The sequence below is a fragment of the Carassius carassius genome, chromosome 22 (assembly GCF_963082965.1).
Source record: "Carassius carassius chromosome 22, fCarCar2.1, whole genome shotgun sequence".
In the NCBI taxonomy this organism is placed as follows: domain Eukaryota; kingdom Metazoa; phylum Chordata; class Actinopteri; order Cypriniformes; family Cyprinidae; genus Carassius; species Carassius carassius.
Window position 1 is genome coordinate 29,474,578 of NC_081776.1, and position 14,587 is coordinate 29,489,164.

Here is a 14,587-nt window from a genome sequence, read left to right on the forward strand (position 1 = left end):
AATATGTTTATATGCCATTGTGTACACCAATACATATTAATTCATGACATTTTGATGTTTGAAAGTCTATAGGTTGACATAAATTCAGATATAAATGTAATAAAAAAATAAAAATATATAAATAAATAATTATCAATTTTCAATGTTGACGGTGTCCTTCATCAGTAGGTGTAGGTGTGGTAAAAAAAATTTAAAAAACGCATTTGTTTTCGCAGCGAGAACTTTCCCGGTAGAGCTCTTACGTTTTCTCTTCTGTCCAGCGAGCATTGGGTCTCACAGCGGACGCAGGGTGAGAAAATCTCCCGGCCAAGCTCTCATTTCCCTCTTTCCCGTTTTTTCTTTCTGTCCAGCGAGCATTTGGTCTCACAGCGGATGCAGTGAGAACTTTCCCCGGTAGCGCACTTACATTTTCTCTTCCGTCCAGCGAGCATTGGGTCTAACAGCGGACGCAAGGTGAGAAAATCTCCCGGTCAAGCTCTCATTTCCCTTTTTCCTGTTTTCTCTTTCTGTCAAGCGAGCATTTGGTCTCACAGTGGAGAAAGGCACAAACTCGCCTGATCGGTCGCGCCAAATTACAATTGCTCCCCGTTGCAGGCCAGCAGGGCCTGACAGTCCAGGTACAGTGAGCCACCATCACGGGCCCACTGACCAAACATTAAGACCATTTCTCGAGATGCCAGCCCGCCAAACGCGGCACTCATTTGGGGGGGTCTTTAGTTCGGCGGCTGTCCTCTGCTCTTTAGCTTTTTGGGGGGTACTCTAGGTTCGGGCCATTCCCGAGCTCGGAGCCCTTCCCCGGACAGCATGCCAAATATGCATTATAATACTTCAGCTAATTATATGTAAGTGTGAACTCGTGAAATGGGCTAAGGAGAAGAACTGGACTGTTGCCCTGTGGTCCAAAGTCCTCTTTTCAGATGAGAGCAAGTTTTGTGTTTTCATTTGGAAACCAAGGTCCTAGTAATTAAAGCAAAAGGTGCCCCTACCAAGTATTTTAGTACATGTACAGTAAATTAACATACTTTCCAGAAGGCCAACAATTCACTAAATGTTTTTTTTATTATTATTGGTTTTATGAAGTATTCTTATTTGTTGAGATAGTGAATTGGTGGGTTTTTTGTTAAATGTGAGCCAAAATCATAAAAATTAACCGAATCAAATACTTAAACTACTTCAGGCTGCGTGTATTGAATTTATGTAATACACAAGTTTCACAATTTGAGTTCAATTACTGAAATAAATGAACTTTTACTCATCCTAATTTATTGAGAAGCACCCGATACATGTGGCATGCAGGGCTGAGAGCCACGGGAACCGCTGAATATTCACACAACTTTAAGACAAACAAACAATAAAATGCAAGTAAAGCAGCAGCCCATCAAGAACGACTGCTGCATAAAAATAAACATAATAAAGCACAACATGAAGCCCAGGGGTCTCATTTACATAACTCTACATACATTTCATCCTAAAATTGTATGTATGCACAAAAGCTAGATTTTGCGAACGCATGGTTTTATATTAATGAGAGTGGAATATTTAATGTAAATGTCTATATTGAAATGAAAACAGATTTTAAAATAATAATTCTCACTCCAGGAAAAGAGTGTGTATTCATGGTCTAGCATATCTGTAAGGTGCGTACATATTTACACAAAGTTTATTTATTTTTTTAAAGTTTATACGCAATTTCTATGTCTATTTTGTGTGTACGGAACGTTTATAAATTAGACCCTTGGCCTGTCCGCTCTCGTCTTGCACAGTCATCACTCCTCCTTTTATCCTTCTGGATCTCCTTCCTTGAGACTTGCTCTGTTTCCACAGCTCTGTGTGAATTTTCATGTGGCTATTAAGGTATCTTTTTTGATTGAAATGCTTTCCACACTGTTGGCAGGTGAACAGTTTCTCTTCAGTGTGAATTCTCTTGTGCCTGTTAAAGCTTCCTCCTTGAGTAAAACTCTTTCCACACTGAGAGCATGTGTAAGGCTTCTCGCCAGTGTGAATCCTCATGTGCCTTCTAAGGCTTCCTCTTTCAAAGAAACTATTTCCACACAGTTTGCAGGTGTAAGGCTTCTCTCCTGTGTGAATTGTCATGTGGGCATTCAAAGTGCATTTATGTGAAAAACTCCTTCCACATTGAGGACAGGTGAAAGGCTTCTCCTCGGTGTGAATCCTCATGTGGACTTTAAGGTGTCCATGTTCATTGAAACTCTTTCCACACTGTTTGCAGCTGTAAGGCTTCTCTCCAGTGTGAATCCTCATGTGGACTCTCAGCTTTCCTTTATGGTCAAAATTCTTTCCACACTGTTGACACGTGAAGTGACTTCTAGATCTAGCCTTCTGAGCTCTTTTTTCTGAGGAAGTCTTTGCTGTCTGTGAGCAACTAAATGATTTTTGTCCAGATATGAAATCAAGATGTTTTTTATACTGATCTTTATCTTGAATTTCATCCAGTTCTTCACTCTTCACTTTCAGGTCTAGGGTAGAAATAAATAAATAAATAAAGTTAACACACATTTAAAAGCAACAGTAGAACAGAAATCAATAATGGCCAAATCTGCCATGTATGTCTAAAAAGGAGCATCAAACTCAGCTTGTTAAGGGTCACAGTCCTGCAGAGTTCAGCTCCTACAAACCTACCTTTGGTTTTCAAGTAATGAAGACCTTGATTGAGATGTGTTCAATTAGAGTTGAAGCTACTCTGCAGGGCTGTGGTCCTCCAGGAACCAAATCTGACATCCCTGTTAAAGTCCTTAAATAGTCTTTTCAACAATTTTCAGTTTTGCAGAGAAACTGTTTATTAACAATATCGGTCAGGATTTAAGCCCAATTTTAACATGCAAAATGTGTTTATTAAAGTTACAACATCTCACTTCTAGAATAATCAGACATGCAATTATTTGTTGTATTTAACAAACAATGAACAATACCCCTCACAACAAACCATCAATGTGTTAGAGGTGTGAACTACCTCCAAACCAATACACAGGGCAGAACCAGGCCTCCGGTTGAGGTGGTAAGAGACACAACATCAAGATAAGACTGGTTTACGAATCAAAGATCACTGTGTAGAGCAGGGGTTGGCAACCTACGGCACGCGTGCCAACAGTGGCACGCAGAGGGATAATCGCTGGCACGCAAGCAATAAGGAAAACTGTATAATGACGTACAGTTTGATGTAATAACTTCTCATAGTCACACAGCCTGTTAGGAGCTACAAATACTATTAAAGTGTGAGAATTAACTTGCATGGATGCACGTGCAAACACTGCACATACTAGGTGCTTCAGATCAAAGCCTCGGTCTAACAGCACTCGTCAATGTCAAAATGACTGAGATGGCCAATCAGATCAAAGTAGGCGGGGTTTACTGTTCACAGAAGCAGAGCGCGAAGCGTCAGTTTAACGTTAAAGAGAGTGAGGTAGGATGAAGCTGCAAATCAATTAACATTAGTCAACTTTTAATAATACGTTTTACCATAGAAATGTTAAATGACCTAAAGCTATATCCAGTGATGAAAAATTTTCTGAAATATGGCCATTTTGAGAGAAAGAAAGTGTGTGTGTGGGGGGGGGGGGGTAAATTGTCTCTCTCTGCAGACAATGAAGCGATTTTGCCCCTTTGTTGTTGAGAAATATAATGTAGCGATTCAGTATCGATTAATAAAAGTAGCGTGACAACACTCTGAATGCTACTTTTTGCACAGCACGATCTCAGATCTCTGTGTGCGAGTGGTGTGTGTTGTGTGTGTGTCTGTGTCTGTGTGTGCACGTTCATCAATTAAAGCAGTGCATTAACGTTGATTAAACGTTAAACAAACTTTTTTTTTATCGTATAATAAAAAATTGTGTATGTACCGTTTAAATATAGAATTATATCGGGGTGTGTGTGTGGGGGGGGGGGGGCTGTGTTGGCACAGTGGTTAACCATAAAAATAAAAAATGTCACGTCATGCCGAAAAGGTTGCTGATCCCTGGTGTAGAGTGTAGAGTTTCACTCTAAATGCACTTTAAAACAGACAACTGTACCCTTGGTTTATACAGTCCATCCTTTACTCTCTATATATGTTTCCCAGCAGCATTATTTGAAGCTGTTCAAAAGTGCCTCTTCATAGTGTACTCATTCCGACAAACTGATGGCACAATTCCAAGATGTAATCTACAAAATCCTCAAACTGGCTTTCCTCCTTGGTGTGATGCCAAATAGTCCATATTTACACAATTTGTGTGGTCTGGTATTCTGTCACATTTTATCCAAGATGAAGAAAAAGACAATCAAGTTTCCAAATGAAGGTAATACTTATTATAATTAACTACAAAGGTTTAACAAACTTGAGCTAATTTGCAAACATAAACACGAACAATATTAGACAATAAGAGAGAGAGAGAAAGTGAGCAACTTAAATACACAGAGGTGATGAACTGAATACAAACAGATGCGCTAGTGACTGATGGAATTTGTTGTCTTCTACATAACCGCTGACGGCCATTAACGGATGAGGTAAAGTTTTATAAATGTTGTGTTTAATGTCATAATTTTATTATATTGAATTAGACCCGAGTAATGGAAGATTTACAACTAAATATTTAGTCATAGATGTTAGAATATTTGTCCAATTCGATGGTGTGATAACACAGCACAGTTTCAATTGTTCAAATTAATAATAATAAATGTTAATGTGAACTTAACAATATAATTTGCAATAATGATATGAAAACGATTACCACTTGTTCAACAAATATACACACTCATATACATTAAAACAAAAATTGGGCATACATAGCAAACGCTAGTTCAACAAGTAGATTACATACAAAGTCAATGCAAAGACGCGATCAGACTATGGATCAGACGCGATGCCCCGTGTTTTGCGTGTATGCCCCATAATACTTATCTTGTTGATCGTTATAATAACATACGTTTTTTGTAAAGTTACGAATCAAAACAAATCACCTTTAAAAAACAAAGTAAAATAAAAGCGAGATCGGCATCTCTTTCTAGTTAAAGTTTGTCGAAGCTCTCTCAATCAAATGCAACACCGATATTGATCCTCGCTCTTTCTCTCCTCTTGTCCCAAACTCTTCTTGGGTCGTTTGGTTGGCCCGTACGCTTACGTTTACGGTAGCTGTCCTTGTCGACAGAACCAGCGGCAGACAGCAAACAGTAGTTATGTTCCATAAATAAGTAACACAATCCACTATAAAACGTGCAAGACGTAAATAAGGAACTGCTTGAAGCAAGCTAGTAGTTTGCTGGAAGCTAGACACTACTTCCGCATTTGTCCACGACACTGTTGTCATGTGGTTTCTACGTCAGTAAAGGCGGTAACAAAGGGTAACTAATGTCATTGACAGGTGACTGCACTGTCCCGTATCACTGTTTAGAATGGGAATTTTCTCATGATTTACAAGTAGTTGAAAACATTAGAGAAATTGTTAGCAATCAGCTGGACAAAATATATAACACTAACCTAGTGGTTTTTGGATATTTACTGCAAATATCTTACAAATTGTACCTTTAATATGTCAACTGATTTGAATCGTCACTGGTTTAGAATATGACCTTATAAGAAGACACTGTGCTGCTTCAGTCTACTGCAGGGACAGTCTATTACTGGAAAAACTACAGTGTTTTAAAAGTAGCTGAGCTACTGAATAAGCTGCTAAAAAATGTAGTAACATTACTTATATCTAGCTGCTGCCCAACAATAGGATTAACTTTAACCATTATTTATGTCTTCCCGTGGGCTCACCACCTACAGGAGGGACCGTAAGGGGCCGGTGCTTAGAGAATCGGGCGGCAGTCGAAGGCGGGGGCCTCGACAGCCCGATCCCTGGACACGGAAACTAGCTCTAGGGACGTGGAAAGTCACCTCACTGGCGGGGAAGGAGCCCGAGATTGTGCGTGAGGTTGAGAGGTTCCGACTAGCGATAGTTGGGCTCACCTCTACGCACAGCTTGGGCTCTGGAACCACACTCCTCGAGAGGATGGACTCTTCACCACTCTGGAGTTGCCCATGGTGAGAGGCGGCGGGCTGGTGTGGGTTTGCTTATAGCCCCCCAGCTCAGCTGCCATGTTTTGGAGTTTACCCTGGTGAACGAGAGGGCCGGTTCCCTGCGCCTTCGGGTCGGGGATAGGTCTCTCACTGTTGTATGTGCCTACGGGCCGAACGGCAGTGTAGAGTACCCGGCCTTCTTGGAGTCTCTGGGAGGGGTGCTCCAACTGGGGACTCCGTCGTTTTACTGGGGGACTTTAACGCCCACGTGGGCAACGACAGTGACACCTGGAGGGGCGTGATTGAGAGGAACGGCCCCCCTGATCTGAACCCGAGCGGTGTTCAGTTATTGGACTTCTGTGCTAGTTACAGCTTGTCCATAACGAACACCATTTTCAAGCATAAGGGTGTCCATCAGTACACGTGGCACCAGGACACCCTAGGCCGTAGGTCGACGTTGCGGTCGTTTCATCTGACCTCCGGCTGTATGTCTTGGACACTCGGGTGAAGAGAGGGGCGGAGCTGTCAACTGATCACCCCTGGTGGTGAGTTGGATCCGATGGCGGGGGAGGAAGCTGGACAGACTCTGCAGACCCAAACGTACTGTGAGGGTCTGCTGGGAACGTTTGGCCGAGTCTCCTGTCAGAGAGATCTTCAACTCCCACCTCCGGCAGAGCTTCGACCGGATCCCGAGGGAGGCTGGAGATATTGAGTCCGAGTGGACCATGTTCTCCACCTCCATTGTCAAAGCGGCCGCTCGGAGCTGTGGCCGTAAGGTCTCCGGTGCCTGTCGAGGCGGCAATCCCCGAACCCGGCGGTGGACACCGGAAGTAAGGGATGCCGTCAAGCTGAAGAAGGAGTCCTTTTGGGCCTGGTTGGCTTGTGGGACTCCTGAGGCAGCTGACAGGTACCGGCAGGCCAAGCGGACTGCAGCCCGGGTGGTTGTGGAGGCAAAAACTCGGGCCTGGGAGGAGTTCGGTGAGGCCATGGAGAATGACTATCGGTCGGTCTCGAAGAGATTCTGGCAAACCGTCCGGCGCCTCAGTAGAGGGAAGCAGTGCCCTACCAATGCTGTTTACAGTAGAGGTGGGGAGCTGTTGACCTCAACTGGGGATGTCGTTGGACGGTGGAAGGAATACTTCGAGGATCTCCTCAATCCCACTGTCACGTCTTCCATTGAGGAAGCAGAGGCTGAGGGCTCAGATGTGGACTCGTCCATCACCCAAGCTGAAGTCACCGAGGTAGTCAAGAAACTCCTCTGTGGCAAGGCACCGGGGGTGGATGAGATCCGCCCTGAGTACCTCAATTCTCTGGATGTTGTGGGGCTGTCTTGGCTGACACGCCTCTGCAGCATCGCGTGGCAGTCGGGGACGGTGCCTCTGGAAAGGCAGATCGGGGTGGTGGTCCCTCTTTTTAAGAGAATCCGGCCGATAGTAGAACCTCAGATTCAGGAGGAACAGTGTGGTTTTCGTCCAGGTCGTGGAACACTGGACCAGCTCTATACCCTCTACAGGGTGCTGGAGGGTTCATGGGAGTTTGCCCAACCAGTCCACATGTGCTTTTTGGATTTGGAGAAGGCATTCGACTGTGTCCCTCGCGGCGGCTTGTGGAGGGTGCTCCGGGAGTATGGGGTCCGGGGCCCTTTGCTAAAGGCTATCCGGTCCCTGTACGACCGGAGCAGGAGCTTGGTTCGTATTGCCAGCAGTAAGTCAGACTTGTTCCCGGTGCGTGTTGGACTCCTGCAGGGCTGCCCTTTGTCGCCGGTTCTGTTCATGATTTTTATGGACAGAATTTCTAGGCGCAGCCAGGTGCCGGAGGGGGTCAGGTTTGGTGACAACACGATTTCGTCTCTGCTCTTTGCGGATGATGTTGTCGTGTTGGCCTCATCAAGCCAGGACCTTCAGCATGCACTGGGACTCAGTCGGAAAAGGGTGGCTTGCCCACTTCAGGTTGGTGGAGAGTTCCTGCCTCTAGTGGAAGAGTTTAAGTATCTTGGGGTCTTGTTCACGAGTGAGGGAAGGATGGAACGGGTAGAATTGACAGATGGATCGGTGCAGCATCTGCAGTAATGCGGTCGATGTACCGGTCTGTCGTGGTGAAGAAAGAGCTGAGTCGCAAGGCGAAGCCCTCGATTTACCGGTCAATCTACGTTCCTACTCTCACCTATGGTCATGAGCTTTGGGTCATGATCGAAAGGACAAGATCCCGGATACAGGCGGCCGAAATTAGCTTTCTCCGCAGGGTGGCTGGGCGATCCCTTAGAGATAGGGTGAGAAGCTCAGTCACCCGGGAGGAGCTCAGAGTAGAGCCGCTGCTCCTCCACATCGAGAGGGGTCAGCTGAGGTGGCTCGGGCATCTGTTCCGGAGGCCTCCTGGACGCCTTCCCGGGAAGGTGTTCCGGGCGCGTCCCACTGGGAGGAGACCCCGGGGAAGACCTAGGACACGCTGGAGAGACTATGTCTCCCGGCTGGCCTGGGAACGCCTCGGTGTCCCCCCAGAAGAGCTGGAGGAAGTGTCTAGGGAGAGGGAAGTCTGGGGTTCTCTGCTTAGACTGCTGCCCCCGCGACCCGGCCCCGGATAAGCGGAAAGAAGATGGATGGATGGATGGATGGCATTATTTATGTCCAGGGATGTTAATGTTAGTAAAGCACTTTTAAGCACAAGTAGAAAAATCTATTACAGACATGTAATAACTCACATTTCACATTATGTAAAATAAAGTGATTGTTAGATATTGTTGCATAATTAAGTGATAGAAATGAAGGGTTTTTATAGTTTTTAATTCAGAAGTAGATTTGAGGGTTTAATAACTCTTTTGTTCAGACTACCTCTGTACTATCTTCTGTAGAGCTGGACATTTTTCTGACATTTTAGATCAAATGAGTGAGTTCAGCTTTGAGAATGAAAACCAACCTGTTTGTTTCTCAGTATCTTCATGTTGGACTCGGAATGTTTCTTCAATCTTCATGTCTTCACTCTCCTCTTTAATAAACTCCATCTTTATAACAGTGTGTGTCTCAGTCTCTTCATGTTTGATTCTGAATGTTTTGTCAATCTTCATGTCTTCACGCTCCTCTTTAATAAAGGCCATCTTTATAATAGTGTGTCACATGGATCTCAGTTGGGATTTTCTGTTTAAGATGAGAATAATTAACACTAGAAAAATAAGTCCAAACTAAATCTGTCTGCCTCTCAATCAGCTCCCTAGTTCAGTAGTTTCCACACACTGTTGAGGGAGTCAGTCAGAGTGAAAGATAATGGACTTAAATCACCTGAAGAGAGGAAATAAATAAATAAAAGGTTATTATTTGTAATAAGAGTATATTTGGTATTTACTAATTTGTAGATTATATTTAATAGATTGCTATTTGATGAAAACATTTGTAGATGGTTTATAAAAGTTATCATTACTAACTTAAAAAAAAATAAAGACTACAACAAAATAAAAACGTACAATTAAAACAAGAAATTCATATAAAATAAAAAATACATTTTTCTATACAGATATACAAATGGACAAGAATACAAAGAAAAAAACTAAATGTCAATATTCCAAAAGACAACATATATAAGATCACTTTTTAATTAATAAATTAAAATCTTTAGCACATATAATTGTATCTTTAATTTTTTTTTTTTACTATAATTACATTTTACAAAATACATATATGAATGAAACTTAACCATAAAAACCTTCAAACAAGGTTTAGAATAATTTAATTTACTTTTAAATACGAAATTTACCAAATAAAATCATAAGATTCAGCATAAAGTTTACAGATATACTTTTTGGTTAAAAATAAAATAAAACATCTTTTGAAGTCAAATCAAAACTTTTTAACCAGTTTTCTCTTGGACAAAAAACAAGGATAAATCTTCCCAAAAATGCTAGTGATACAGAGAAATGCAATATGGGATACCTTGTTAAAAAATATAATATAATATGAAAATTATTTTACCAATCGTTTTAACTTTTTTTCTTCTTTTTTTTTGGAAAAGAAAGAATCACTATAACTTCTGAAAGAGACCAGCAGTGTTTAAGCATTACATAAAAAGTAATGTCACAAATCAGAAAATGTAATTAACACAAATGTAAACATACCAAAAAATATATATATTAATGAAACTAATTTTATAGCATTGTAACTTAGCTTTAAGTATCTCTTCATATATCACTGCAACAACTATAGTCTGAGAAAGTTGATACATGATTAAAGCCAAGTGAACAGTCAGTAAAAAAAAACAAAGAAAATAAAGAAGATAAAATAGTTAAAAGAAACAGTAGTATTCAGGTACAGAAATGTAGTGAATAAGTGTGAAGTAACACTGTATTGTGTTCACTGTGTGAATTAAATTTAGTTAATCTTTCCTGGGTCTCAATAATCAGTAAATCTGTCTCGGGTCTTGATGATCAATAATCAGTAAATCTGTCTCGGGTCTCGATGATCAATAATCAGTAAATCTGTCTCGGGTCTCGATGATCAATAATCAGTAAATCTGTCTCGGGTCTCGATGATCAATAATCAGTAAATCTGTCTCGGGTCTCGATGATCAGTAATCATTAAATCTGTCTCGGGTCTCGATGATCAGTAATCAGTAAATCTGTCTCTGGTCTTGATGATCAATAATCAGTAAATCTGTCTTGGGTCTTGATGATCAATAATCAGTAAATCTGTCTCTGGTCTTGATGATCAATAATTAGTAAATCTGTCTCGGGTCTTGATGATCAATAATCAGTAAATCTGTCTCTGGTCTCTATGATCAATAATCAGTAAATCTGTCTCGGGTCTCGATGATCAATAATCAGTAAATCTGTCTCGGGTCTCGATCAATATTCAGTAAATCTGTCTCGGGTCTCGATGATCAATACTCAGTAAATCTGTCTCTGGTCTCGATGATCATTAATCAGTTAATCTGTCTCTGGTCTCGATGATCAATAATCAGTTAATCTGTCTCTGGTCTCGATGATCATTAATCAGTAAATCTGTCTCTGGTCTCGATGATCATTAATCAGTTAATCTGTCTCTGGTCTCGATGATCAATAATCAGTTAATCTGTCTCTGGTCTCGATGATCAATAATCAGTAAATCTGTCTCGGGTCTCGATGATCAATAATCAGTAAATCTGTCTCTGGTCTTGATGATCAATAATTAGTAAATCTGTCTCGGGTCTTGATGATCAATACTCAGTAAATCTGTCTCTGGTCTTGATGATCAATAATCAGTAAATCTGTCTCTGGTCTCGATGATCAATAATCAGTAAATCTGTCTCGGGTCTCGATGATCAATAATCAGTAAATCTGTCTCAGGGCTCGATGATCAATAATCAGTAAATCTGTCTCGGGTCTCGATGATCAATAATCAGTTAATCTGTCTCTGGTCTTGATGATCAATAATCAGTAAATCTGTCTCGGGTCTCGATGATCAATAATCGGTAAATCTGTCTCGGGTCTCAGTGATCAATAATCAGTAAATCGGTCTCGATGATCAATAATCAGTAAATCTGTCTCGGGTCTCGATGATCAATAACCAGTAAATCTGTCTCAGTGATAAATAATGAGTAAATCTGTCTCGGGTCTCGATGATCAATAATCAGTAAATCTGTCTCGGGTCTCAGTGATCAATAATCAGTAAATCTGTCTCGGGTCTTGATGATCAATAATCAGTAAATCTGTCTCGAGTCTCAGTGATCAATAATCAGTAAATCTGTCTCGGGTCTCGATGATCAATAATCAGTAAATCTGTCTCGGGTCTTGATGATCAATAATCAGTAAATCTGTCTCGGATCTCAGTGATCAATAATCAGTAAATCGGTCTCGATGATCAATACTCAGTAAATCTGTTTCGGGTCTCAGTGATCAATAATCAGTAAATCGTTCTCGATGATCAATAATCAATAATCAGTAAATCGGTCTCGATGATCAATAATCAGTAAATCTGTCTCGGGTCTCGATGATCAATAATCAGTAAATCTGTCTCGGGTCTCAGTGATCAATAATCAGTAAATCTGTCTCGGGTCTCAGTGATCAATAATCAGTAAATCTGTCTCGGGTCTCGATGATCAATAATCAGTAAATCTGTCTCGGGTCTCAGTGATCAATAATCAGTAAATCTGTCTCGGGTCTCAGTGATCAATAATCAGTAAATCTGTCTCGGGTCTCGATGATCAATAATCAGTTAATCTGTCTCTGGTCTTGATGATCAATAATCAGTTAATCTGTCTCGGGTCTCGATGATCAATAATCAGTAAATCTGTCTCGGGTCTCAGTGATCAATAATCAGTAAATCGGTCTCGATGATCAATAATCAGTAAATCTGTCTCGGGTCTCGATGATCAATAACCAGTAAATCTGTCTCAGTGATAAATAATGAGTAAATCTGTCTCGGGTCTCGATGATCAATAATCAGTATATCTGTTTCGGGTCTCAGTGATCAATAATCAGTAAATCGGTCTCGATGATCAATAATCAATAATGAGTAAATCGGTCTCGATGATCAATAATCAGTAAATCTGTCTCGGGTCTCGATGATCAATAATCAGTAAATCTGTCTCGGGTCTCAGTGATCAATAATCAGTAAATCTGTCATGGGTCTCAGTGATCAATAATCAGTAAATCTGTCTCGGGTCTCGATGATCAATAATCAGTAAATCTGTCTCGGGTCTCGATGATCAATAATCGGTAAATCTGTCTCGAGTCTTGATGATCAATAATCAGTAAATCTGTCTCGGGTCTCAGTGATCAATAATCAGTAAATCGGTCTCGATGATCAATAATCAGTAAATCTGTCTCGGGTCTCAGTGATCAATAATCAGTAAATCTGTCTCGGGTCTCAGTGATCAATAATCAGTAAATCGGTCTCAATCAATAATCAGTAAACCTGTCTCAGGTCTCGATGATCAATAATCAGTAAATCTGTCTCGGGTCTCGATGATCAATAATCAGTAAATCTGTCTTGGGTCTCAGTGATCAATAATCAGTAAATCTGTCTCGGGTCTCGATGATCAATAATCAGTAAATCTGTCTCTGGTCTTGATGATCAATAATCAGTAAATCTGTCTTGGGTCTCAATGATAAATAAACAGTAAATCTGTCCTGGGTCTCGATGATCAATAATCAGTAAATCTGTCCTGGGTCTCAGTGATCAATAATCAGTAAATCGGTCTCGATGATCAATAATCAGTAAATCAGTCTCGGGTCTCGATGATCAATAATCAGTAAATCTGTCTCGGGTCTTGATGATCAATAATCAGTAAATCTGTCCTGGGTCTCAGTGATCAATAATCAGTAAATCGGTCTCGATGATCAATAATCAGTAAATCTGTCTCGGTCTCGATGATCAATAATCAGTAAATCTGACTCTGGTCTTGATGATCAATAATCAGTATATCTGTCTCGGGTCTTGATGATCAATAATCAGTAAATCTGTCTCGGGTCTCGATGATCAATAATCAGTAAATCGGTCTCGATGATCAATAATCAGTAAATCTGTCTCGGGTCTCGATGATCAATAATCAGTAAATCTGTCTCGGGTCTTGATGATCAATAATCAGTAAATCTGTCTCGGGTCTTGATGATCAATAATCAGTAAATCTGTCTCTGGTCTTGATGATCAATAATCAGTAAATCTGTCTCGGGTCTCGATGATCAATAATCAGTAAATCTGTCTCGGGTCTCGATGATCAATAATCAGTAAATCTGTCTGGTCTTGATGATCAATAATCAGTAAATCTGTCTCTGGTCTTGATGATCAATAATCAGTAAATCTGTCTCGGGTCTTGATGATCAATAATCAGTAAATCTGTCTCTGGTCTTGATGATCAATAATCAGTAAATCTGTCTCGGGTCTCAGTGATCAATAATCAGTAAATCTGTCTGTGGTCTTGATGATCAATAATCAGTAAATCTGTCTCGGGTCTCGATGATCAATAATCAGTAAATCTGTCTCGGGTCTCGATGATCAATAATCGGTAAATCTGTCTCGAGTCTTGATGATCAATAATCAGTAAATCTGTCTCGGGTCTCAGTGATCAATAATCAGTAAATCGGTCTCGATGATCAATAATCAGTAAATCTGTCTCAGGTCTTAGTGATCAATAATCAGTAAATCTGTCTCGGGTTTCAGTGATCAATAATCAGTAAATCGGTCTCAATCAATAATCAGTAAACCTGTCTCAGGTCTCGATGATCAATAATCAGTAAATCTGTCTCGGGTCTCGATGATCAATAATCAGTAAATCTGTCTTGGGTCTCAGTGATCAATAATCAGTAAATCTGTCTCGGGTCTCGATGATCAATAATCAGTAAATCTGTCTCTGGTCTTGATGATCAATAATCAGTAAATCTGTCTCGGGTCTCGATGATCAATAAACAGTAAATCTGTCCTGGGTCTCGATGATCAATAATCAGTAAATCTGTCCTGGGTCTCAGTGATCAATAATCAGTAAATCGGTCTCGATGATCAATAATCAGTAAATCTGTCTCGGGTCTCGATGATCAATAATCAGTAAATCTGTCTCGGGTCTTGATGATCAATAATCAGTAAATCTGTCCTGGGTCTCAGTGATCAATAATCAGTAAATCGGTCTCGATGA

General features: G+C 40.8%; 2 protein-coding genes across 4 annotated transcripts in view; both read right to left on the reverse strand.

The window, feature by feature from the left end:
• The window catches only part of LOC132099188 (NACHT, LRR and PYD domains-containing protein 12-like), a 237,314-nt gene that overhangs the window by 81,936 nt on the left and 140,791 nt on the right, over positions 1–14,587 (reverse strand). The gene's annotated exons all lie outside the window — the stretch shown is intronic.
• LOC132099197 (gastrula zinc finger protein XlCGF7.1-like) lies at positions 1,259–9,283 on the reverse strand. Its single transcript, XM_059505648.1, has 2 exons — positions 8,909–9,283; positions 1,259–2,477 (listed from the first exon to the last, which is right to left on the reverse strand). Exons 1-2 carry the CDS (start codon positions 9,084–9,086, stop codon positions 1,699–1,701), a joined length of 957 nt encoding a protein of 318 aa, XP_059361631.1. The 5' UTR covers positions 9,087–9,283; the 3' UTR covers positions 1,259–1,698.